Source organism: Botrytis porri (genome assembly GCF_014898465.1).
Source record: "Botrytis porri strain MUCL 3234 chromosome Unknown BPOR_019, whole genome shotgun sequence".
Taxonomy (NCBI): Eukaryota; Fungi; Ascomycota; class Leotiomycetes; order Helotiales; family Sclerotiniaceae; genus Botrytis; species Botrytis porri.
Window position 1 is genome coordinate 227,160 of NW_024066093.1, and position 26,670 is coordinate 253,829.

The 26,670-nt window shown below is 41.7% G+C and overlaps 5 protein-coding genes across 5 annotated transcripts; 3 read left to right on the top strand and 2 right to left on the bottom strand.

The window, feature by feature from the left end:
• Nucleotides 1–2,235: 2,235 nt before the first annotated feature.
• On the bottom strand, nucleotides 2,236–7,383 carry EAF01_011010 (uncharacterized protein; the record flags this gene model as incomplete). Its single annotated transcript, XM_038919267.1, has 5 exons — nucleotides 2,236–3,132; nucleotides 3,433–3,883; nucleotides 3,937–4,372; nucleotides 4,429–7,003; nucleotides 7,069–7,383. The coding sequence occupies 5 exons, from the start codon at nucleotides 7,381–7,383 to the stop codon at nucleotides 2,236–2,238; spliced, it is 4,674 nt and encodes a 1,557-aa protein (XP_038765138.1).
• Nucleotides 7,384–11,550: 4,167 nt separating this feature from the next.
• Nucleotides 11,551–13,984, top strand: EAF01_011011 (uncharacterized protein; the record flags this gene model as incomplete). The annotated part of the gene is made up of 5 exons (XM_038919268.1): nucleotides 11,551–11,670; nucleotides 11,726–11,828; nucleotides 11,890–12,129; nucleotides 12,183–13,320; nucleotides 13,369–13,984. The coding sequence occupies 5 exons, from the start codon at nucleotides 11,551–11,553 to the stop codon at nucleotides 13,982–13,984; spliced, it is 2,217 nt and encodes a 738-aa protein (XP_038765139.1).
• Nucleotides 13,985–16,371: 2,387 nt separating this feature from the next.
• Nucleotides 16,372–17,007, top strand: EAF01_011012 (uncharacterized protein; the record flags this gene model as incomplete). Its single annotated transcript, XM_038919269.1, has 3 exons — nucleotides 16,372–16,681; nucleotides 16,749–16,819; nucleotides 16,951–17,007. 3 exons carry the CDS (start codon nucleotides 16,372–16,374, stop codon nucleotides 17,005–17,007), a joined length of 438 nt encoding a protein of 145 aa, XP_038765140.1.
• A 1,679-nt stretch (nucleotides 17,008–18,686) lies between these two features.
• Nucleotides 18,687–22,064, bottom strand: EAF01_011013 (uncharacterized protein; the record flags this gene model as incomplete). Its single annotated transcript, XM_038919270.1, has 11 exons — nucleotides 18,687–19,134; nucleotides 19,284–19,422; nucleotides 19,541–19,958; nucleotides 20,030–20,380; nucleotides 20,432–20,540; nucleotides 20,590–20,847; nucleotides 20,898–21,058; nucleotides 21,113–21,471; nucleotides 21,524–21,675; nucleotides 21,746–21,892; nucleotides 21,944–22,064. The coding sequence occupies 11 exons, from the start codon at nucleotides 22,062–22,064 to the stop codon at nucleotides 18,956–18,958; spliced, it is 2,394 nt and encodes a 797-aa protein (XP_038765141.1). The 3' UTR covers nucleotides 18,687–18,955.
• A 3,247-nt stretch (nucleotides 22,065–25,311) lies between these two features.
• EAF01_011014 (uncharacterized protein) lies at nucleotides 25,312–26,198 on the top strand (the record flags this gene model as incomplete). The annotated part of the gene is made up of 2 exons (XM_038919271.1): nucleotides 25,312–25,453; nucleotides 25,516–26,198. The coding sequence occupies 2 exons, from the start codon at nucleotides 25,312–25,314 to the stop codon at nucleotides 26,196–26,198; spliced, it is 825 nt and encodes a 274-aa protein (XP_038765142.1).
• Between the last annotated feature and the right edge of the window lie 472 nt (nucleotides 26,199–26,670).

Here is a 26,670-nt window from a genome sequence, read left to right on the forward strand (position 1 = left end):
CCTTAGAGGAAAACCATTGTTTCATGGTGTAATGATAACATGAAATGATGTTGACGATATCTGGCCTGTTGAATGTTCGATGCGCTCGTTGGACATACAGCAGCTTTTTTGTCAGTATTGCGGATGTGTTGAGCTATTAGATCCTCATTATCTTGCACTAATACTATGTTACCCTCACGCTCGGTAATAGTTTGTCGAATTCCACCATACTGCTGGGTGCGGTTTGACTGAAGTCTAAGCGGACCGTGTGATATCTCCAATCCGCCGGTAGATGGCCAACATACTTCACGAAGGTTTATCACTTGTTGGAGCATGTCGAATACTCTAGAATTGTTGATCTTCTAGCCCTCAGGAGGACGAGAAAACTTTGATCTGAGTTATATTTTTATCAATTGTTAATTTTGATGTTGTGCCAGAGCCTACAGTCTCTATTTATTGTGGTATGGGGGATGATCTTCTTAGGTTAGCACAAGGATCTCTTCCATTGACATCCATTCATAGTATTTTTGCTTTATGTTCTTAGCAAGAAACATGTATTGCACGACAATTGCAACAAATTTGAAACTGGAGGACAACCAATTTCGAGACTCTTCTTTTCACTTATCATCTGGACCAATTCAGCCACTAGACAATTCTCCATACTTCAACATGAGTTCTCTTCCACAGCTGAACCATCCCTTCTCCATCTCGCATACCAGCCGCACCAATCTTGTATGGATAGTATCACTGCTGGAAACGACAACTTTGAGTCTGCGACCGCTCGGATCTCGCACATCCACTAGTCTCAAGGGAAACAATCGATTCCCATCCGTCGCATTCGAATTCGGAAGAGATGCGTACCTAAGTATTTCACAATCAAACCACTATACGGTAAAGGTATCTCGAGCTCCTTGTCTACTTCTCTTGCCTCCGTGTTGTCAGAGGAGACGAGACATGGTTCGCACATACAAACCTTAGGTCACCTTACGAGCATCAATCCAATTTTTTCATTATCCCCATACGGTACTGCTTCCATGCTCACCTAAGCTTCCCTCTCCAATATCACACCGATAAGTTCTGAGTATCAATTAATCTTTCCCACCCGCACATCACCATCGCCATCATCATCACCATCACCGAGTATCTATCAATCCATCGATCCATCGAGCACCATACCATATCTATAATCTCCTAACAAACCTCAAGATACATAATCAGAAACCCACTACGTTAATTTCCCCATTTCCCACCTTTCCTTCCCGTCATCCCCCCTCTATAAAAAAAAACAAAAATAAAAAAAATACAGAGCAAAAAACCTATCAATTCAATGACCCATTACAAACCCTTTTCCATATCCTCGTACATCCATATCTCTATTTTCACCTCCAAACTATCCACCTAATCTATCTACTCAAGCCTACAATATCCTACAACATCTTCTGATAAACAAATCATTCCTACCCATCTCATCCACCTTTCCCATTCCATTCCATTCCATTCCTTTCCTCACAACTTCCAACTTCCAACTTCCAACTTCCAACTTCCAACTTCCAACTTCCACCTTCCAACCAAAGTGTAAATCTAAATCTACCAACAAACAATTCCCCTCCATTCCCCTCCATTCCCCTCCCATCTCCAAACTTACCTACCTACCTACCTACCTACCTACCCGCCCACCCATCTGTCTACCTCACCATCCCTCCCAACCCCTCTCGCATAACTTAACATTTTCACATTAGTTTAAAGACGAGCGAGGGACTGAATAAATGCATGGAGCTATTCTCGGGAGGGGAGAGGGGGGAAAAGAAGAAAAGAGAGAGGGGAAAAGAAAAGGCACATCTTAATAATTTACTCGATTTCGAATCAGCCTGCCTATTCATCATTCATCAGTCATAACCTCCGACTCCTATTTTCATTTCCGACAATAAAGTTTGCAAAATTCAATTCCAGCAAAAGAGAACAAGAAAAACAGACACAACTACTAATCTTTGATCCGTGAGAAGCTACACACGCTAGGTAGATAATGCACATCAGCAAGTAAGTAAGCAAGCAAGTGAATTCTCCTATGCCATTCGTTGATAGAAAAATCATCTTGAAATTCTATATCTATCAAAATGCGTCTTGAGATATGCATATGCAATTATCCACGCTAAAGAATCATTTATTCATTAATTTTCTTCGACCAATTCATCGTCCCGTTCATAAACCCACATCTCTATCCACATCCTCATTTACGGTAGTACCCCCTCCCTGAACCTACTCCCCCAAAATCAATTCCTCCAACCTCTCCCTCTCCCCACTCTCCTGTACCATTCCTCTAAAGACTCCCCCATCCAACTCCATCAACTCCTTCGGCTTTCCAAACTCCACCACTTTGCCCTCGCCCAATACCAAAATCTTATCAAAATCCGCAATCGTACTAAGTCGATGTGCAATAACAATCAATGTGCTATCTGTGAATTCTTGTCTGATAGATCTTTGAATCAATGCATCGGTATCCATGTCCACTGCCGAGGTTGCTTCATCTAGTACCATGATTTTCGGATGTGAAACAATAGCGCGGGCGAGACAGAGTAGTTGTCGTTGACCTTGCGAAAGATTGAGTCCACCTTCGGTAATTGGGGATTGCAGGGATGTGAAGAGATTCTTGTTTTTCCAGAGCGAAGGAGTCGATGTTCCGGATGTTGAGGGAGTGTTTTGTCCAGTTGGTGGAATAAGCTGTACACGTTCTAGAGCATCTCGAAGTTCCGAGTCTGTATGTTCATCAAAAGCATCGAGATTAGATCTAACTGTTCCAGAGAAAAGTACTGGATCTTGTGGGATAATCGCTAATCTCGAACGAAGCGAATGCAAATTAATCTTTGAAATATCGAGACCATCAATGTGAATTGTTCCTTCGCGAGCTTCAAGGAATCTGAAGAGTGCGAGTGTCAATGAAGATTTACCGGCTCCAGTACGTCCTACTACTCCGACTCTTTCACTACGTTCGACTCGGAAAGTAAGACCTTTGAGAACTGGTGGAAGATCATCTGCGTATGAGACAATCAAATCATTAACTTCGAGTCGACCTTCAGTTGGCCATGCTGCTGGTGGATCCGATCCTTCTAGAGATTCGGTTTTGAGGTTTGAGTATTCAACGATACGTTCTGCCGCCTATAATATTGAAAAGTCAGTAATTGCCAACGAACGAAATGACGCTCCGCTGGCCCTCCGGGGGCCATTGCCATGGAGGCAGAAAAAGATTATATAAAAACCGAGCGCAGCGAGCAAATGGGGGTTTGGGGGCTTGCCCCCTGAAGGCATTCCCCCATCCCGTCCATCACCTCCCACAGTCGGTATCATTGTTCTTTGTAGAGAGACCTCCCACCCTCGCTCGAGAAACTTTCCACAATCCTCGCCTAGCGCTTTCCCCATCTGCAATGCCTGAAATAGAAGAAAATCGTCAAGACTTACATTCATATTAAGTTCTAAATTAGTATAATGTCTAATAGTCCACATAACTGTTTGACCATAAGCCAGCGCAAAACTCAACGCAAATCCAGCCAACGCAGCATCAATTTCCGGAAGCAAAATAATGACTATCGCCACGATCGTTGAGAATAATCCACCCACAAAAGCCATTCTCCATCCCATCCATCGATTGAAGACCCAGAGATGCCAGAATGTAGTTGAATGATCGTCGATTTTGGCCCACATGCTTTTGATATAGATATCTGTTTTGTCAAATGCGCGAATTGTGCCTACACCTGTAAGAGCGGAACCGAACTGTTCAAAGATGGGGGATTTGGCGGTTGATTCGAGACGTTTGACTTCACGTGCACCAGGGAGATAGAGAAGTGCAACATAGACGCATATTGCCAAAAGAACTGCAGACATGAGGAGTACCCATGGAGAGACGATTACACTGTCATGATTAGTTTTTATGTAAAAGAAAAAAAAGGATTCCGATACACATACCCGGTGCAAATGATTCCAATCAATCCAAAAAAGTTATTTGCCCCAAATGCAAAATCATTGGCCAATCTTCCATCAACAACATTGAAATCGGCAGTAAATCGATTTAAAATTCTACCAAGTGGTACTGTGTCCATCCATCTTAAAGGTGTTCTTAAAACTGTAAAGCAAAGTCGTTCAAAAAGAATCTTAGATGCACGAATAGATCCAGTGTAAACGTAGAAATATCGGAGAGTTCCTACAACAGCAGATACTGCCGAAAGAGCAACGTATATACTCAAATAGAACGTAGTGTCATGTTTGATAGCTTCTGCTTGGAAAGATGAATTCTGTGCGTTTCCGTACGAGGGTAAGTGATTGGCCTGAGTTGTGAACATGGAGTTAGTAATGCTAGATTCTTGGTAGCTTGACGTCCAAAGTTTTAACCACCAAGAGCGACCTGAATAAGTGTTAGTGATTGTCCCAAGTTAAATCTGATGAGAATCAATATCTTACCAGTGATCAAGCATTGTTGACCAATGAAAGCAAACAAAACAAGAATCCAGAAAGACCATCCACCAGAAGCATGAAGATAATGTCCGTAGACCTTTACCTTGACACTACCACGCTCTCTTGTCTCTTCTTGAACGAATTTCTTTGGATCATCCTTTCGTGATACAACCTTTGCTAAGGTATTTTCATCAGTGTTTTCATCGTCAGAAGATACAGATGGATTAATGACTGTAGATGATTCCGATACCGTAACAGGAGCTTGATCCTCAGCGATTTGTTCCGGTGTTTCTTCGTGGCTGATGATGCGTTCAAGTGTACCGGCTTCTTCCAATTCCGAAAGAAGACCTGCACTTTCAACCGTTCCATCACCGAGTTCAACGAGATATTTAGCTTTGGCCTTGCAAAGAGCAACATGATGAGTAACAAGAATACGTGTGCGTCCAATACCAAGTTCACCAGTGAGACCTTTTTCGTAAATGAAGCGACCAACATGAGCATCAACCGCACTGAAGATATCGTCGAGAACCAATATACCTGCACGAGAATAGAGCGCCCGAGCAAATGTGACTCTCCATCTCTGTCCACCACTCAAGTTAATACCATTCGCACCAATTTCGGTATTTTCACCGTCGCCAAGCATTTCCAAATCTTTGCGGAGGGCACAGTATTCGACAACTTTTTGATAGCGATCTTCATCAAGTGGTAATCCGAAAAGAATGTTGTCTTTGATACTAGCATTTTCGATCCATGGAATCTGAGCAACGAAAGCAATCGACGATGGAATGATCCAATTATCCTTATTGGCAAGATGATCATGTCGGTCTTTGGCTTTTGGTCCACGAGGAACATTGACCTTACCAGCAAGAATATCAACTTCTCCAAGAATTGATGCTAGCATCAAACTCTTTCCGGTTCCAGTTTTACCGCTGATGACACTCAATTCTCCTTCGGGGAAGGAGACATCTACATTTCTTAAAACATATCGTTCGTTTCCGTCCATCTCATCTTCACCCTCAGCACATGGCCATGCGATTGAAGCTTTTTCAAAGGAAACGTTGGGAGCATCGTCGGTACTTTCGGATATTTCAGCTCCGTTGAGATATCTTTGGATACGATTAATAGAAATATAGCAATCAATCAAGTCCGTGGTAAGTTCCGGAATGACGCTGAGGGTAACCTCCAGATTGACGAAGACACCTATCGCAGTAAATGCGACTGAAGGTAGAAGAACTTCATTGAGGTAAGCATATACTGCCAATGCTACTGCAGCAAGAGCGATAGGGCTTGTGATCCAGCAGAAGAGTAACATCGTATCATTGAGATAAACACTCCATTGCTCGTCCAACTCCTTCTTTCGGACTAGACCAATTTTGTTGCCCCAATTCGATTCTAGTGCGGAGAACTTGATTTGACGGATACCTTGAAGTGCTTCAGTCACAACTGCCATTTTAACATCTCTGACTTTCATTAGTCTGTCTTGAGCTGCTGAATAACGTTTACTAAAGTAAATGTTAATAGGAACAGTTAAAGACATAGCCAATATTCCCGCCAGCAAACTCTTCCATCCAATGATACTGATCAAGAAAGAAAAGGAGACGACAAGTTTGAAAACCGAACCCGCGAAGTAGTTGTTGAATGAGCAAAAGTCTGAAACTCTCTTGGCATCTACACCGATCAAATTGACTGTAGATTGTTTCCCCTTTGGATCACTGTCCTCTTCTTCTTCCTCTGGTCCATGCTGGGCAATCGACTCTTGAGTTTCTTCAGACGCAACAGTAGGCTTCTTTTCAGATCTAGCTGCACTTTTCACATCCTTACGTCTCATGGCTTTTTGGAAGATTTGAGACGATAACTGGGACCGAATTGGAATGGCAAGTTCAGCCCAAGAAATCCAGAACATCCAGGATTCAATCCAAGCTGCAGCGAGAGTGACCAAGAATAATGTAGCTACCCAAATCCAAGCTCCTAAAGGGACTTCGTCTCCAGGTTGACGACGTTCTAACATTTTTAAAATCTGAAAGGTCACAAATTGAGGTGCGAAATTTCCAAAGGCCTGGAAGACTGTAAGGATCCATTGAATGATGAAAGGTGATTTGTGTACCAAGAAAATTTCAATCCAAAGCGCCCGAGTATGCTTCCTTTCCTCCCATGCTTCACTGAGATCCTTCGACCTAGTATGATGGTCCATTTTAGGTAGATCTTGTAGTTCTAGACGCTTTTTGCTATAGGCTAAAGCCAATAGATCTCCAACCCAGGAGAAAGTATATCTATCAAGAGCAGAAACGGAATACATGGCATCGACGGGGTGCTTATCTCTGGTCACATGTGGACGACGTGGAAATGAGATGGCGGAGATGGCGACAAACAGTGCGAGTATCAATTGAGAGATGCGGAGCCAGAAAGTCGCACTTGAACGGAAGTTAACCTGGGCGGACTGATCCTCCACGATAAGGCCATCTTGGTAGAGACACATGCAAAAGAGGCAGACAGCGGAGATAGCTGTACGAGCACCATTTGTATATGCTTTGGTAGGACTTCTGATCAAGATAGTGCTAAGCGCTTGGATCAGAATGAATGACTATGATACAGTTAGTGAAATGATACTTATATGTATTGCCCAGAGGCGTGAAAGATGCGACTTACCCATAATGCGACATTGAGCCAATCTTCAAGCTTCAATCCATCATAATGAAAGAGGTCCAAAACGGCCAGAATTATAGAAGTTGTAAATCCGAGAAGTGTAGATATAATGAGTACTGTCTTTGGAATTTTTGTTGAAAAGGCAGCGATTGTTTCTTCGGTGGCAATTCCATCATTATCTGTGTATGTATTGGGGACTTGCTTTCCCTTTGCTTGAAAAAGAGAAATTATAGAAGAGACGGATGGAAAAGTCAGAGCAATGACCAAAAGAAGAGCGCAAGTTGCAGCAGCAAGGGAGCCCGAATTAAAATCGAGCATCTTGAAGTGTCTAGATGAAGGAGAAGAGAGATGTCAAGTTGAAGATCATTCTTTTTTGGAAGATATTTCTACTTGAATGTAATGGATGAGGAGAAGCACAAGAGCAAAATGTGAATATCAAACGTGAAACGATTGCCCCCAAAGATTCCCACTTTCTTCTTCTTTGAGTGTAAATGGAGATATATATTTGAACAACCTTGGAAGGTCCAATTGCAAGTGGAAACCAACAGCAGGCTCAGCAAAAACTCAAGAGGTGACGAGGGAGGTGGTATTGTTGAGTCATTCGGCAAGATAAATTGGTAGTAGTGTAGTAGGGTAGTAGGGTAGTAAGGGTAGTAAGGGTAGTAAGGGTAGTAAGGGTAGTAAGGGTAGTAAGGGTAGTAAGGGTAGTAAGGGTAGTAAGGGTAGTATAAGGGTAGTACCAATCAAAAAAAAAGAGAAGAAAAAAATGAAAAACAGATACGATACACGATGGATGTATGGTAGGTAGGTATGCTAGTGAATTGAAGAAGGTGGTGAATGATTATTAATGAGCAAAGATGGAGTGGGCAAGCTAAGGTAGATGTCAAATGAGTGATAGATAGACGGAATGATTGATTGGTTGAGTGATTGGTCAATAAATCGAGAGATAGATAGCTTGACTCAAGATCGATACGCGATACAAAAGATAGAAGATAGAAAGATGACTTTTATATTGAGATATTAATAAATTCTCAAGAGACTCCATACTACAGAAAATGGCGGGGAACATGGTCGAGGTTTATTAAACTTTTTTTTTTCTTTTCTTCTTTTCTTCTCTTTCTATTGCGGGATCAATGTTGGTAGGTGGGGTTGGAGTGGATTGGAACGTACGTGAGTGGGTGGATAAGAAGAACGAGTCAAATCCATGGGTTGGAAAGATAATAATGATTATAATCATCATGCTCGAGTACTCCCTAGTATATCCTTGTCAAAGAACCGTTGAGAGGGAAAACAAGGGAAGCTCAATCAATTGGGTGATATGAGTGGTCAATTACCTCGAAGTCGAATGGATGAGACATCGGGTTTGATATGCGCGCGGTTGATATCGACGACGATGAGGAGTGTTTTTGCATTGAGTGATGGTGAGGCGAGGGGCGAGAACAAAAGAGGTGAAGAAGTGATCATATGAGTGTCCCCATTCCAACGTTAAGAAGTATGAGGAGTACCGTCTAGACATTCAAGAATACCTACGAGTACCTACCTATCTACCTAGGTACCTACTACTTGTATGACGAAAGGTACATGAGATAAGATGCCATTCATTGCTATCCTTTCCTTGCCGAGTAGAGTACAACTACAGTGGGATATATATATATTGTATATCAATTCTCCACAAACTCCCTTCTCTACCTGGCTTCCGTCAATATCTTGAAGAGAGATACTCTATACTTCCCTCATTCTCATCTATATCGTCTCTCTCCCCTAATAAGCCATCTTTCCGCCGTAAGATCTTACAAATCCCCAAAGTGGCGACGAATCATGCTCATCTGTCTCATCATTCATCCATCTACGACCTATTTCATATCATCTAAATGTCGGTCGGTCGGTAGGTCGGTCATATCAAAATCAAGGGTTATCAATCGCCCCCACCATGCATCCGGATCGTTGGGTCTACGACTCACAACCTTCCATCCTGAGGGCTAAATTTCGTGCATATCGATATGTTGGCCTCATGGTGGTTTTCGGGATGCCTCGTTTGGTAATTGTGAATGTGTATGTGTATTAGCTCATACACCATGCCATGAAACAACAATGTTGAGTGAGACTGGCTGGTAATGATTATCTCCAACTCTGCAAAAAAAGGAAAAAGTGTCAATAACAACCCTGATATCTTATCCATCACTAAGGTTGGCTCTGTTTGAAGAGTACATAGAATCTGTCAAGCTAGCCGTGAGCTATAGTAATAATACGAGGAACCCCAATCCAAATTCGAAACGGCTTGTCGTCCTTCCTTTTCAAGCTGACCGAGAGCGGTGTGAAATCATCTGGCCGTGTACAGATAGATTTTCAAGACTGTCAATGCATGGTCCTGGGTTGGGGTTGTCAGAAAAGACTGGTGAGATGGAAAAGGTTGGTCAGCATTCAATTCTCCAGTGATGATCAAGGAGAATGATGTGTTGGATAGATTTTACCTAAGTCTTACCTTGCTATCGTTTTCCTCTTGGTTCAACATCGTTTCTTTATCGACGTAGATATATAAAGAGACGTACAGTACGGTCCTAGACAATCTTACCATTGTGTAACCCACGGTTTCTGTTTCTGTTCCTGTTTCTCTTTCTCTTCTCCTTCTCTATCATCGCTTAATCTTCAAAAACTCCAATGCGCTGCCTGCACGAGACGTGAGTCCTCCACACTTCCTACACCGATGATCGTTCAAACCCAACGAAACAAAACGAATCCCCAGACCAGATCAGACCAGACCAGACCAGACCGACCGACAAAATAATCCCCACGATACACGATAGATGTACATGGTACCAATCACCCATCCACTCATGAGAATGTGAAAAAGAAGGGTTGGAAGATGCATCGGGAAAAATGCTTAATTCATCACCGGATTCAGGGCGGGTATCAAAACCGGAATCGATTGATCGTGCCGACTCGCTCGAGTTATCCATAAACCTCCACTCAAGTACATTAGTTTGACTGCAGTTGCTGTACTGCCAGTTGGAATATGTAAGGTTCATGTGCTGAATTCTCAGGATGATTCTTCATGACGTCCTGGGACCGATAAAGAAAGTTGAATTGCGAAGTATACTCCGTATGTAACCTGGATTAGGTACAGAAAGGCACAAATCCATCTGTACCTGTACGGAGTAGAAGGATATGAAGACCGACCCAAGTGGTAGAATTCTATCACATGATTTTATGTATTCATCTAGCCATTCCATTCATCCACCAGTAAATCTATGCATTTGATCATCTATCAATATATACGCGTGATGTATCTCCTACTAATAAGGTTATTATTTATGGAATGTTAATCCGAAGAACCCCTTGAATAGAAGGCTGGATAGGAATGTGTGATGTATCCAGTCAGACTGGCTCAAGACCGACGTTCCGTTTGGCGGCCGCTGAGCATGTAACCAATCAATATCACTCATATGGAGAACGAAGGGGTTTGTATGGTTGGTAAGGTGTCGTGGAGAACCTCGAAGGTCTGGACAAGCTTATATAGATAGGTAGTTCTAAACAACGAATGCTTCATTTTATGTCATTTTAATTGATGAAGAAGAAGATTCAGAGGGGGAGGGAGAAATAGGAAAGATCCAAGGAAGACATTTTAATCTATATATAATGAATAAGAAGTACTATAACTATGACCTAGGTAGATAGATGCCTGAGTAGGTAATCATTGATATAAATGTAATGAAAGTATAGTTTCTAGATTCATGCCTTTATTTCTTTCCTTCTTTCCTCTTTTATCTACCGATTACTTCTTCTATCTTCTCTCATGAATACGTACATACACAGGGAGTAATCATTGAGTGTTGAAAGTAACATCAAAAAATCCAATGAACGCGTAAAACTTATTGGACGCGCAAAAACGTGAAGGAAATCATTAATTAAGGTTGCCCCAGTCCAGCCCAGCCCAGTCCAATCCCACAACTTTATCTTGGCTATTCATGGGACTTTGAGTACTACTAGGTACTGTACAACCTTATGAGACATCTACCTTATTAACCACGGCTACTATTATTATTATTATTATTATTTTCCTCCTCAAACCTCCAATTGATCATTCTCTGTCCTGGTCCTTGTACGGAATTCACTGGATTTGATGTTGATTTCATTTTCAACTACACGGCCATTTCAACCGCAATATCTTCCATCCTCTTTGAAGACGTAGGTAATCTCTGGCTACCTTTCTCATCTGCAACTCCAGAGGATGATTAAAGTTTCTATCGTGCTGAAATTCAAAACCACAACCCCAGTACCAATACCAGCAGTCCTACCTTACACCCTTTTCAAGATCTTGTAAACACTTCAATCAGATCATTCTTCTATATCCATCTGATTTCACCTCTTTCCCATACTCTGCAAACAGAAGGATTGCGAATTGAACTACGAAAGAATACTGGTCATCCCTCGGACAAACACTCATTCCCAGGCCTTTAATTATCTACCTCGAGAAACACCGGCACAATGAAAGCTACACCCTTAATCATCAACTGGCATGATCAGAATTCTCCCATATACAGTTGCGATTGGGAAAAGGCGGGAAAGGGAAGATTGGCAACTGCAGGAGGAGATGGAAATGTTAGGGTACGTTCAATCTACCCGGATTGGAAATGTGAAAGAAATACTGATTGGAAGACAGTTATGGAAGATAGAATCCGAAGGAGAAGACCGCAAGATTGACTATCTAGCTACTCTACAAAAACACACACAAGCAGTTAATGTAGTAAGGTGGGCTCCGAAAGGTATCAAGGCATAATTCATATACACCAAGGTGGAATGTAATGAGGCTAATCAATCTTGTAGGGGAACTGCTAGCATCTGCTGGAGACGACGGAAATGTACTGCTTTGGGTACCTAGCGAAGCTTCAAATATTACACCTGCATTCGGAGGAGATGGATTCGAAGAAAAGGAAACCTGGCGAACCAAACATATGTGTAGATCATCGGGTGCTGAGATATACGATTTGGCCTGGTCCCCAGATTCCGTGTACTTCATAATTGGGAGTATGGATAATGTTGCGAGGATATACAATGCTCAGACTGGTATGCCATCCATAATTTTGGTCATTGCATGCGAACTAATCAATTTCATATAGGTCAGTTGATTAGACAAATCGCCGAACATCAGCATTATGTTCAAGGTGTAGCTTGGGATCCATTGAATGAATATATCGCGACACAATCATCCGATCGATCCGTACACGTCTACACCTTGAGAACGAAAGATGGACAATTCAGTCTCGACAATAGGGAAGAACCAAAAAGGATTGGACATAATTTGAAGATGGATTTACCTGGAAGACGAATTTCCTCTAATAGTCCAGCACCACCCGAGCTTGGATTTCGTTCACAATTTCCACCAGAAACACCAAATACAATAGGTTCACCAGGGCCATCATGTCCAGGTACACCAACTTCAATGGCTTTACCAATGAATCCTCCAAGTGTTATCAGTCATAGTAGAAGATCTTCATTTGGTGCTTCTTCTCCAGCAATGTCCATGCGAAGATCAGCCTCTCCTGCTCCTTCAATGCCATTACCTGCCGTCATGCCTATGGAAGCATCACCAAAACCATATTCGATGATTGGACTTGGAGTCAAAAATGCTCACATCTACGCCAACGAAACCCTCAAGTCATTTTTCCGAAGACTCGCGTTCACGCCTGATGGTAGTCTTCTTTTTACACCAGCCGGCCAATATCAAACACAACACAAGGGATCAGAAGAGGGTGCGAAGATGATGAATGAAGTTATTAATACGGTCTACATTTATACAAGAGGTGGAATTAATAAGCCACCCGTTGCACATTTACCAGGACACAAGAAACCTTCGGTGGCCGTCAAGTGCTCTCCAGTTTACTACACAGCAAGAAAAGCTCCTCCACCAGTTACAAAATATATCACAATCGATACATCATCTGCTGAGGACGCAATGGCGGCATTACCAGAACCAGCAATGGTTCCTAAATCGCCATCAAATGCCTCAATGGAACCACCTCCACTTGTATCACAAAGTAGTGATTCCTCGAGACCTAGTTCTTCATCTAAACCAAAATCTTTGGAGGTTGAAACGAACGTAGCATCTCAAGGTCCAACAATGGCATTTTCTTTACCTTATCGTATGGTCTATGCTGTTGCCACAGAGGATTCGGTTTTATTGTATGACACACAACAACAAACCCCGCTTTGCATCGTGAGCAATTTACATTGTGCGACTTTTACAGATTTATCATGGTATGTTTATTCTAACCTATACATTTTGGTCTATACTAATTATTCTAGGTCAACTGATGGAACTACATTATTAATGACATCTTCTGATGGTTTCTGTTCAACATTAACTTTTGCCTCTGGTGAACTTGGACAAATTTATGATGAAGAAATCCCCACTGCAAAACGTTCATTTATTAGTGGTTCAGCAGTCTCGTCAACTCAAAATACTCCCATGGCAACACCAACAGCTGGGATTGCACCTCCGTCACCTTTTCCAACCTCAAATAATCATCATCGTACATCTTCAAATCCTATGGTTGCGCCATCACCTCCACCAGCTCCTATCACAACTTTCAGACCTTCTTCACCTACTCGGTCAAATTCAACATCTTCTGTTGCAACACAATCATCTCATGTAACATCAGCTATGGGGACAATTATCAGTAATCCAACTCCATTATCAAGTAGTGTTCCAGGTATTGCTGCAGCAAATACCAGTTCAGGAGTTCCAATGACAACACCACCACAAACTCCAAGAAGTACCACAGGTTCAGTCGTGGGTATCAAACGTCCGGGAGATGTAAGCGAGAGTGAGAAGGAAGATACAGGAGCTGGACCTGAAAAGAAAAAGAGAAGAATTGCTCCTACTCAAATTTTATCGACAAATCCTACAACTGGCAAATAGTGATTCGAATGTTATTGAGGGGGGGGGGAATCGATTGATTTGAGACTTGTTTAGGTCTTGTGGGATATGATGTTCTTTGGTGTTCAAAGGTTTAGGTGTGTGCGGTTTGGTGTTTAATGACCTAGGAAGGAGTTAAAATGGAAGGAAAGGAAACGAAATATATGATGCGGTGGTATCTTTTATAAGGGATGAAATAGGATGGAGTTTTGAGTGGGCATGAATATAATGACTTCAATTTCTATTTCTGTTTCGACTTTATGTACAATTTTTGTCATTCTTTGGCTGGAATCTGTTCAAGGGTTCGTCTGAGCCGAAAGATGTGAATGATTTGTAATGTTAATGGAATGAAGAATTTTACGGATACATCAAGACAGGAAGGTGGTAGTGGTGGAGTGAGAGTGGGTTTGATATGTTACTGCTTTTGTGATGGTGATGGGGAAAAAGAAAGATGGAGGGAGTGAGAGATATTTTTGTTGATGGAAAAGTGGGAAGAGTGGAAGGAGTATGGTTGGGGATGTAGGCTGGGAGAAGGGAGAGGGGTGAGGAGTAGGGAGGAGTAGAGTTTGTTAAAGGAAGAAATGGAAGAAATAGGGAACTCGAGGAGGGGAAGGGGAAATGAACGATTTTGTACGATAGAAATTATTTGGGGGAAGTATATATGTGTCTTTGGATGAATGAATGAATGAATGAATGAATGAATGAATGAATGAATGAATGAATGAATGAATTATTTAAAGATATAGATATATGATATATGATATGAAAACTAGGGTAGGGGTAGGGGTAGGAGCAGGGAATAGATTTATAGGATGGATGGAGTGTTCTTGTTTAAATGTGGAAGGTGTTGAGATATTGGGAGGTATTTGAGGGAGAAGATAGAGAAGATATATAGAGAGAGAGGGGAGGGGGAGGGGGGAAGGAGGAGGGTGCTTTGCTTTACTTTGCTTTACTTTACTTCTACCTCTTCTTCAACTTCTGCTTTGTAAAATTATAAGGCGCGGAATAAAAGGTAAAGTGGAAGTTTACCGTGCTGCATTTTCCTGGAGAGCGAGAGCGAGAGGGGGGTACGAGATAGAAGAGATAGAAGAGATAGAAGAGATAGAAGAGATAGAAGAGATAGAAGAGATAGAAGAGATAGAAGAGATAGAAGAGATAGAAGAGATAGAAGAGATAGATTAAAAAAATATTAGATAACTTGAAAGAAATTAGAATCATAAAGATATAGATAAATCTTCACTTCACAAACATCATAGAGATATTATACTATTCTGAATATAATACCTCCAATTAAGAAAAGGGTAGAGAGAGAGAGAGAGAGAGAGAGAGAGAGAGAGAGAAAGAAAGCTTTTATATCTTATATAACATGTACTATAGGGGATTATAAAATGTGGGAACAGATTTTTGCGGGAGAATTGAATTATTAGGTTTGGTAAAGGGTTGTGGATTGTAGATGGGGAGTTAGGGATGGAGTTGTGGAGTCCGTGTATTCTGGGAGTGGTTTTGCGAAAATTGGGTTTGGGGAAGGGTAGTGAGTTGGGTAGGTAGGTATGAGGTAGATGGGGATCTGTTGGGGTTACTCTTTTTAAGATGTGAAGGTGTGAAGGTGTGAAGTTGTAATATTGTAATGTTCTTGTTGCGCTTGTGTTCTTACTTTTGCTCTTACTCTAGGAGAATTTGAATGAGAGTTTGGATATTTATTTATCATCTACTTATTAGGTATGTAGGTTGATAGGTAGGAAACTAAAGAGTAAGTGCAGTGAGTTGATATCAATATATATATCTACTTTACTCTATTCTATTCTTTCGAATTATTAAGATAGTAGTATACTCGTAGTTATCTAAGTTTGGGAAGTAACTTGTGTATTTATCTATTCATTCGCTCCGTCAGGAGATTATTGATTTAGTCTACTCGTGTGGCATTATTTATGGAAGGGGTAGGTAGTAAGTAGTATGTAGTAGGTAGTAGGTAATAGGTACCTTCCTACTTGGAGATGGAAGTTTATTGTGATCAGTTCGAGTTTGGATTTTGGAAGTTGGGTTTGGTTTCTTCTTCTTCTTCTTCTTCTTCTTCTTCTTCTTTGTTGGTTGTGCAGTACGAAAGGGACTCGATTTTTGTAACTTTTGTTCTTTGGCTTGTTACTTGTCACTTGTCATTTGGGTGCTGAGATTGAGGAGTTGATTACTTTGCTTATTTGCTTTGTGCTTGAAGCTGGAGCTGTTGCTTGCTGCAGACTTAACTTTGGAACTTGCTGGATTGGCGTTTATTTACTTCTCAGCTGTACCTACCTACATACCTGTCTACGTTTAAGGACTTCTCAATTCTCATATAAACGAACGAACAAGCAACCACACACCATCCCGCCACATCAACATCCACAACTACGACCATGCATCCCCTCTCCATTCTCTCTTTCCTCCTCCTCTCCCACCCTTCCCTCATCTTCGCAGCACCAGCTCCAAACCCCCTCCTTCCCCTCCTCGATACCCTCATAAACATAACCATCACAGCCTCAACACTCAATTCCGCTCCACCAGCTATCTTCACAACAACCACACATTCTGCTGAATGCGCAGATGTAAACCAGGGAGCTCTGGTATGCTGTCCGAGTATTCTGGATGGAGATCAACCGATTGTGGTGGCGGCGGCGAGGATGTTTGGGTTTGTGTTGAATGGGAATAGTGTTAATGGGATTGGGTGTGAGTTTTCATTTTTTTGAGGGGAGGGGGTTGTGTTTGGGCGTGTGCTAATGATGGGATTTGATAGGTAGGAATTTGGATGATGGCGCGGATTGTTCGGTGTTGGAACATAGACTTTGTTGTCAAGTTACTGATTTGGTATGTTTTTCGAGTTTTTCATCCTATCAACTCTGCTTCTGGACTGATGAATTTTCATTGTGGATTTGTTGAGATGAGAGATTGGGGTAGTTGGGATATGAGATGAGAATACTGATAATTGGATCTCATAGATGGCTCTACCACTTGTTAGTTTGGCAATGTGGTGTCATGGTGCCGAGGAACTCTGATTTAATGAATACGTCTTGGTGTGCGAATGGGGATTGATGAATGGTATGAGTAATGTGGATGAATTGGAGTCAATCGATAGGTTGTGGTGGGATGACATGAGATGAAAAGGGGGAGAGATGAATTTTGATGGGTGGTTGCTCAACCAAATGATTTGTAGGCGGATAGTTTGCTGAGGATTTTGCTACTTTTGCTTCGGATACACAGGCACAACATCTTATGGGATTTATGTTGTGGAAGGTCATTGAAATCGTTGCTGAAGACTTGCTACAATCCGTTTATATGGATTACCAAACAACGAATATTTTATTTCAACTGGAAAAGCAATTCTCCCAATGACTTACCTCATTGGCTTCATCTCAAATCCTGCGTTTCGTACCTCCACCAATGGATGTAAGCACCAGCAGGACACTATAACAACATTTTTCGAATTCTCAATTCGATATCTGTTGGATTTGCAACAATGATTCATTCGAAATTGGACAATCAAAAGATCTATCAAGGAATTGAAGAATGAACTGGTTACGAATTCTGAAAGCTGAGAAGTGTCCTGTCGGTCCATACACCTACAGATCTCACCTGCTATGCTCAGCAAAAGGAGACATATCCAACGGGAAAAGCAGAGCAAGAATGGAATATCGCCGAGAATTAAAAGGAAATGAAAAGAATGGAGGGTGTTCAAGCAGAAGAAATCAGAAAGCAAGCCATACAAAGGAAAGGATATTGCTGAATTACGGTGATTAAGCGGCAGTTAGATGCTTGACTTGTAAACGGTCTGCACAATGGGATCGAAGATATTCAGCAAAATACTGGTCAGAAATTCATGAGATTAAGACGAAGCAAGATCATTATTTCACTCACCACCACCAACACCAATGCCGAGCCATCTCACAAGTGATGAGGGTGATTTTGGATCTGAAAATACCAGTGGCTGATACGTACCCTGTGGGACATATCAGTGTATTCCGAGAGAAATAAGCTTTGCCATACGGATATAGCAATCATGGTCAAGCAAGAAAATTGGATGAAACTCGCCCAACGAACGCAGATTGACTATGTCACTACGAAAATGTAGATGCATTATTACCAGACGAGTATAAAGACTGAGCGGGCGTTGCCATTGAAATCTGCAATTAAACAGTTTATTTTCAGGGGAAAAAACTTCTTTCAATTGGAGATTGAGAGGAAGAAATTTGTACAGCACTTACTGGAGGTTTCGAAATAGGAGATGAGAGATTATAAATTGAATACTGAGATTGATGATACTGAGAATGCGGGGGAGGGGGAGGGGGATGTTGATGAAGACTTGAAGGGGCTTTGGATAGCAAGAAGAAGACAGAAAATCAGAGGCAATTGAAAGGAGAAGAGAAGCGACCCAAAAGGGAATTGCGACCTTGAAAGATTTATCAGAAGGACAAGAGGAGGTAGTAGTTCTGGTACTGTGCTACAGTATCGAGACTCGGCTATTGGAATGGATGAGGTGTTCTGGGTGTTGGATGGGGGTGGGATAGGATGGAATGGGAATCTCCTAAGTGATCTCTCCTGATCTTTGAATTAGGATTAGGATGTGGAGATTGGGTGGTAGATAGATACTTAAACATGAAAGTTTTTGATAAAAGAATACCTAATGCTCCTCCTACTTTAGATTTATTTGATGACTTGTACTTTATGCTCTGTAAATGCGTAACTCATTGCTCTAAAAGTAATCCTATATATTCTATATCAAAATAAACTCCTTTTTACTCCTTCTCTTAAATAATATAATTTATATATCTTCTCTTCCCCAAACACAACAACATCCCTATTGATCAATAGAAGGACGCCTTAGAAATTCCAATTTTGCATCCTAAATATATTCTCTCTTAACTTGAAAAGGGAGTATATGCGTCCGTCTACATACAAAAAAAGCCCAACCTCTATTACCAACAACCTCCCATTCCCCTCAATTATTCACTTAAACCCCTGTACGATCCGCTGAGCCATCTCCTCGGGGATCTGCTGCGTCATCGCAAGATGCATGCCGTATTCGCGTTGGGCCAAGAGAATTCTGCCCTGTGTGCCGTGATGCGTGGATGTGCTGAGGGATTTGTAGAGGCCGAGGGCGGGGTAGGAGACGAGTCCGAAGACGCCTGGGTGGAGAAGGGGGGGTTAGTGGTTTTTATTTTTGCTCTGGAGAGGTGGGAGTTTTTGAATGCGACAGGGAAAGACAGAAGTAAAGGATATTTATAGGTAAGGTACATCGTGTAAAAGGGAATGGTGAAAATGGGGAAAAACGTACCACTAGCAGGTTTAGTGAGAAATCCCGCCGTGCCTTTTCCAAGGCCCTTGAGAAATCCCTTTCCGCCTTCTTGTATGGCTCCTTGAATAGGTTGTGTAAAGAATCCTGTGAAGCCATCTGCGATTCCATAGCTGATACTCTGTATTATTTGTATACGCGGTTAGTTTTTTGAGTCCCTATAAATCTATATATCCCATTCCAAAGAAGGAAGAGAGGGGAAAAAAGGAAAGAAAAAGAAAGGAAAAAAATCAACAAACCTTAGCCCCCTTAATCGATCCACTCTTCCAATCGCTCACCTGCCCAATATCCCTCGGTTTCTCCCCATAAAGCGCGGGCAACGCGTGAAAGCCATCCGCAAACGCGAGGGGTAAATCGATTGCCGGTTTACTCATCGCGATGCCTACCCTTCCGACACCTTTTCCGACCGCGATGGAGCTCGCTTGTAGAGAGCTGAGCGATGAGGCGGTATCGGTGTTAGTATCGAAGCTGTTGCCGTGTTCGTACTGATTTTTGCGGGGTGGTTTGTTTAGAGCGCGCGTGTATTCGGCGCGGTAGTCGAGCCCGACGTTGGCCATGGCGCGGGTGATGTCAAGGGCGCTGTCGAAGGCGGCGGAGGTAGTGGCGGTCCAGGGGTCCCAGCGACGGTTGGTGATGGTTATTGGGTGGGGTTTATATCTTTATTGTGGGATATTGAGTAAGTATGTAGGTTGGATAGATGTATATTTGTATGGAGGAGATGAACTTACAAGGAAAGATCAGAGGCGTTTATCTTTTTCTTCTCGACGAGAATGGCCGCTGCTTGGTGAGATAATTTGAGATGTTTTCTGCTCTTTTTCCAATACCATGTTGCGGGTAGCTGGGGTATGAGCTCACAGCTGAGGGCTTTGACGGGGAGATTGCGATGGAATGAATTAACGGCTTCTCTTACGCCGTTTTCGTGTTGGATTCTTGAAGCGAGGACTTGTGCTGCGGCTTTTGCATTGGGGGAGAGGAGGAATTTGATGGCATTGGAGAGAGTGCTGACGGTGAGGGATTTTTGTTCTATAGGTGCGGGACCGGCACCGGCTGCTGCGACCATGTTTCCCCAGAATGGTTGGCTGTTGAAAGTTAGTGGAGGAGTTTTATAAGCATGAAAAGTCTCGACATACTCGCCGAAAAATGGTACGATTGCTGTAGGACGACCATTAAGTAATCCACATGCTGTTGTTCCCGCTCCACCATGATGGATGACCGCCGCCACGTGTTTATATAGCCATTCTATTCATATTAGTTAATGCTAAGATCATTATATTAATGTATCTCTTACCATGAGGACAATCATCAATAAACAAAACATTCTCATTCTCAACCTCTTGTCCAAGTTTACTCCAACCTTTCGATACAATTGCTCTGACACCACAATCTTGAACTGCAGCCATGATCGTCGCGGTCATCTTCTGGGGATCTTCCATTACGATGCTTCCAAATCCTATATAAATGGGTTTCGGGCCTGCTTGAAGAAACCCTAAGATCCTCGCATCAGGATTGTATGATGGAGGTGGACGAAAGAAGAATCCACAAACATCTAAAACAAATTCTCAGTACTAGAAGCTGGAAAGTGCAGACTTTACAAACCTATATGTGAGGGCCAATCTTGTGGTTTCGGGACAAGTGCTGGTGACCAACAGTAGGTAAAGGGGATATCGAGGGAAGCTGCTAAATGAGGACCAGCCATTATAGGGACCGGTTCAAGATCTAGCGACTTCTTTCTCCAGTGATTGATTACGTCTCCAAGTCTGTTATCAATTGATTAGAGGATCTCAAATCAAGAATATATTATGGAAACATACCCTTGCCATGTCATTGTGTCAACCAATCCATAAGAAAGAAAATTAGCAGTTTTAGGATCTGTGTCGCTAGATTGAATATTTGCAAGTGGGTGTGGAAATGATCTCGTAGCCGACCATGGCATAGTAAACATAAGGTGAACTGGGATACCTAGTGCCTGAGCACAATGTACATGAGCAAAACTTGGTGGATTGGCAATGATTGCTTCTGCAATAAATGGTTCTCTAGTCTTCGAATCGGGTTCGAGACAGGATTGCCAACATCCTTCGAGCATAGCGGATATCATTTTTCTTTTCTTTGATATCTCTCCACTGGTCAAGGTACTGATTTTTGGAAAGATTCCGGGGGGTTTGACCATGTACTAGATGGGATGGTTATGATGATATCAGGAGATGGAAACGGAGGATACTTACTGCCATCAATTCTGTTGGATCGCCACCAATTGCATAGAATTCTAATCCGGAATCTCGTACAAACTTTTCAAATACATCATGAGTAGCAATGCGTACCCGATGACCTGCGAGTTGAAGTTCATTGCCTAATGCTATGAAAGGTTGAACATCACCTGGAAGAGTTGATCAGGGATGAATTTCAACTGATTGCTCTCGACATTGAGATTTTAGGAATGTACATACCTCGACTTCCAACTACCTGAATGACTATATTAAGCCTTGGATACGATTTCACGGGCTCTGATTTTGCTTGCGGTCTATTCTCGGGTACAGAGATTGGAGGTAATGGTGAGGTATTACCCACAAAAGCCATACTAATTCGTCCATTGTCTATTGGTGTCAGTAAAATCCCTTGATCAGACTGTCGATAGAGTTAATCACCTTGGACTGAAGTAGAGACACCAGACTGTTCGTTGCCGAACGCGTACAATTCTTCGTAGGGAGGAGGAGCATCCCAATTGATACCTTCATTCCTCCCTGGCTGTTGTTCAGGCATGCCCATAATGTCTGGGAATCAAGATAGAGAATCGCAAATAAACTTGCACGCACAAGTATGATATGGTATCAGGAAAAAGGATAAATGGGAAGGAAAAGGTTTTGGGAGATATTTGTACATTTTTCCACTGATCCAGGCAAACTATACTTGACTAGACTGACCAAGACCATCGCAAGAGTACCACCAGTGTACCTGCCTAAGTATATACGATAAAGGCAGTGCATCCATACCTTATTGAAGCGTGTTTGGTCACAGCAACGGGTGCCAATACATCTCAATGCATCTCTGACCTTTTCATTCATGGTTATGCTGCGAGCTGTGTCCGGGAGATTTGAAGTTCCAATGTAGTTTGGATGTTATGCTATAGAGTGAATATGGTTTAGCTTTTTCTATAACGTAGTTTATCAGTGTATACATTATATCAGTATATGCACCACTCATTTTACATACAAAATTCGTTTATACATAATCGTGCACTTTCTTTATTTATTAATATAATTTGATTTTTCCTAAAAACTTTATAGTTATTTATATAAATAATAAGAATTTCTAATCAATTATTAGAAATATAATTTAATATAATAGTTATTTTAAAGAAAGTTTTTTTGTAATGAAAATCGTGATAATTTCAATCTTTTTTAAAATATAATGAAAATATTTATATAAAAATTATATTTTTTTAAATATTTAAATTATAATTTTTATCATATATTTTATTTTTTCAAAAAATAATGATTAATTATTAAAAAATAAATATTAAAAAAACCCTGATTTTAGTATAATTTTGAAGTGGTGCACGTACTGATATGGTGTACGCACTGATAAACTACGTTACGCGTATTTCGTATACTTATCGGCTATCGGTTATCTCATCCTCAGACCAGACGATGATTACATAATAGAAACAGGCTTGATGCCTTGTTTTCGAGGCAGGGAACTCCCGAAGGTTCACCACAAGGGATAAACGTCCCCCCGACCCTTGATTGGTCCGAAGATAAATTCGATCATTAGTAAGCAGCCAACAACTCCAACACCAAAAAGATCATTATGATTCAGAACTCATCAATATAGATCAAATTAAAAACGTTTTATCGACGAAGAGGGTCTGAAAGTGAGATAAGTTATCGGATATGTATCGGATTCGGACTCGTGCATGTGCATGTGCATCCTTTCACGTGATTGAAAGATTCAACAGAAATGTTTTCAAGAAATGTTCCAATCACGACTTCACTGCCCGAGTCTTCTGCTCGTAGTCTCCAAAGGACAAACAATCGCGTCTGATGCTGATACGGAAGAAAGAGAGAGAGGCCATGTGATATGATGGGGACATCTCATTATATAGCTAGACTCAAGGTCTAGAGTATCTGTTAGACTTCCGCAGGACGATTTCCAGAAGACATGGTCAACTACTACAGCTCTTGTCAACTTCAGCCCTACAGGTATCGATATCTTCCGTGCTCTTTGAACCAAACACCCACATATGGCGGGGAATATTTCAGATGCCGCAACGTGGATCTGATGCATAACCAAGACCATTACCATTACCATTACCATTGCTATTGCCATTGCCATTGCCATTGCCATTACCGTTGAAGAAGGGCGCATCGGGATTTGGCTGCCCAGTTGATTCTTGGCAAGATCGTACCTTGAGCATCGGAGAATGCTGATCCCGATTCCGTTGAGAACATAAAATCAATATATATTCACACAGTATTACACCAAGCAACATCGTCTTACACTGTGCCTTATATACCAGTAGTACCGAGTTACAATTCTCCTCCTCCCACAGCTAAACCTCTCGATAAGGATACTAGCTTTGTAATCACTCAAAAGAGTATCCTTATGTAGGGGTATCCGACCAATCCCCGATATAATAGTAATTTAGTTCCGCTTGGTCCCAATCGGATCAATTCTGTAACATTTTTTTTTTTTTTCGATTAAATTTGACTAAAATCTTGGAATATTTAACAAGAATACTAATGTGTTTGTTATGTAATAGCTAATTAGTAAATCTTGATGATTTTATTAATCTAATAAGAATACCTAGGTACAGGGGTGACCTCGGGATTCCAAGGTTAACTTTATCACTGCGCCACACAAAAGCATGAGAGTTCTAGATTAGGTCAAGAGCAGCTAATCCTTAATCTAGAGCAGCTAATCTACTATATAAACTTATAAGTTATAAACCCTATGAGAGTGGATCCCGAATCTACGCCCTGACATGAGACTGAAAAACATGGGAATCCATAAGTTAACTAACTTATCCCTAATAAAGAAAATCTCAAGAATATGGATTGTTCTTCGATCTAAAAATCCTGAGACCAAAAGAAATACCAAGGATAAAGGATAATAGAGGTTATTTCTCATAGGGTATAGGGGAGATCCTTACAGAGAGGTTTTACTGTACCATCAGTATCAGTATCAGCATCTCCTCAGATTCTGTCGCATTCCATTCCATTTCATCTCGTATCTCGTATCTATCCTCGCATCTCGCATCTCGCACCACAACTAGAACGAAGCAGTATTTACCGGCGCCATTGGAGGATAAAAAGTGGATTCTTCATCTCTTCTTCGCTTTTTTTCTGTCAATACGGACCCTTTAGGAAAGGCCCCTAACTTTACTCGAAGCACGTTCCCAAGTTTCAATCTCGTTTCATTATTTCGGCGTATTCAACGTAATTCCATCATCTTGATTCATCCGTCGTGCTCCATCCCTCTCCACTGCCGAAGATTATCTACCAACGATCTTGACGCATTCAATGCTGGCTGAACTTTTCGCAGTTGACTAAGCCTAGAGGTATCCATCGGTGCTCTATTTTGGGCTTCAACGGCCGTGTTCATGGATCTTCTCAGGGGTTTCTAGCGGTATCAACTTAAGTAAGGATGAGTGTGATGTGGGAATCATTATTTGCATGCGCCTCAATAGACGGCACGAATACGATCTACGATGGCCGCAACATGCAAATTGCTGTAGCAATAGATAGTCATTGGAAAGAGCTAGTGCTCCTTGGGAGCGTGTACTATTTGAGTACATATTATGATTATACTCCCACCACGAACAACAGTCTTTATCTTCTTCAATACTTTCTTTATCTGCAAACACATTCATCACCCTTTTTCCCTTTTCACTTGCAATCTTACGATCTTACGATCCTGAGCTAGTATTTCTTCTGTCGTTTCCTATTCGTGATACCCTCCTTGGTGCTTTACACATCTGGTCTCATCGATCAATCAGCTTCATTGAATCTTCAGAATGGACCTTTACGCCTATGCACCTAGTGCATCCACTGCACTGGTTGCCGCTGCATTGTTTGGATTGAGTACAATATACCATCTCTTTATCATGATTCAAAAGAAAACCTACTTTTACTCAGCCATGGTAGCCGGAGGTGTCAGTAAGTTTCCCGTGTAATCTTCTGTTGCTTTCCAATGAACCAATTCTAATCTATGAACTCAGTGATGACTTCCGGTTATGTCTTCCGGCATTTATCAGCAAACAATACTTCCTCCATATTGCTCTACTCTCTTCAATCTCTCTTCATTATCCTTCCACCTTCTCTCTACGCAGCAACTATTTACATGATATACGGCCGTATCGTCTTATTCGTCAATGCACCATCTGCATCCCTCATCTCTCCCAAAAAGGTCACCAAACTTTTCGTCGGTGGAGATGTCATCTCTTTCCTGATGCAAGCTGGCGGAGGTGGTATGATGGCAACGCCCAGCACGAGTTCACTTGGCGAAAAAGTAATGATTGGCGGCCTTCTCGCACAACTTTTTTTCTTCAATATCTTCCTCGTTATCGCCATTACTTTCGAACGTCGCATGCGCTCGCATCCAAGAGCTTTCGATATTCCAGCTCGTGGGAAAAAACATTGGCATCAATTGCTCATGCTCTTGTTCGTAGCTGCGGGCTTGATCATTGCTAGATGTGTATACAGAGTCATTGAGTTCTCACAAGGATCGACAGGGACACTGATGAGTCATGAGTATTTCATGTACATCTTGGATACAGCACCGATGTTTGCTGTGCAATGTATGTTTCATGTTGTACACGCAGCGAATGTTTTTGAAGATGGAGTAGATCCAAAGAAAGTGGCTATGATGAATGATGAATATATTGGACTGGGCGGGGTGTAGAGAAGGAAAATGTTACAGAAAAAATTAGGATGGATTAAAGATTTCATTTGTTAGTCAGGCCGAATTGAGGGCTGGAATATTTCTGTTTCATGGTCAGGTATGACCCAAGGATGGGGGAAAATGCGCGGCGCGCTCGAGTTTCTTTTGTCGGATACAGTACTGAAAGATCGATCATCTTAGCTCGTTTTTGGTGGAGTTAATGGTGATTCAACCATTGGACATAAGCAGTATAGGGACAACCTATGGAATATAGGAGGATAAAAACACAGCAATATTTTGATCAATATTATACCATATCTACTTTTTATTTAAGCGCAATATTCTTTACGATTGAGATGACATCTACTCACGATCTCGAGTTTTGTCAATCATTGTGCAAGTGCAAAACAGGCTGTCTAGGTATCACGTGTATGCCATCGCTTAGCTCCCATGTTGGGCTATTTATCCTTCTATTTTCCCATCTATTCTTCCG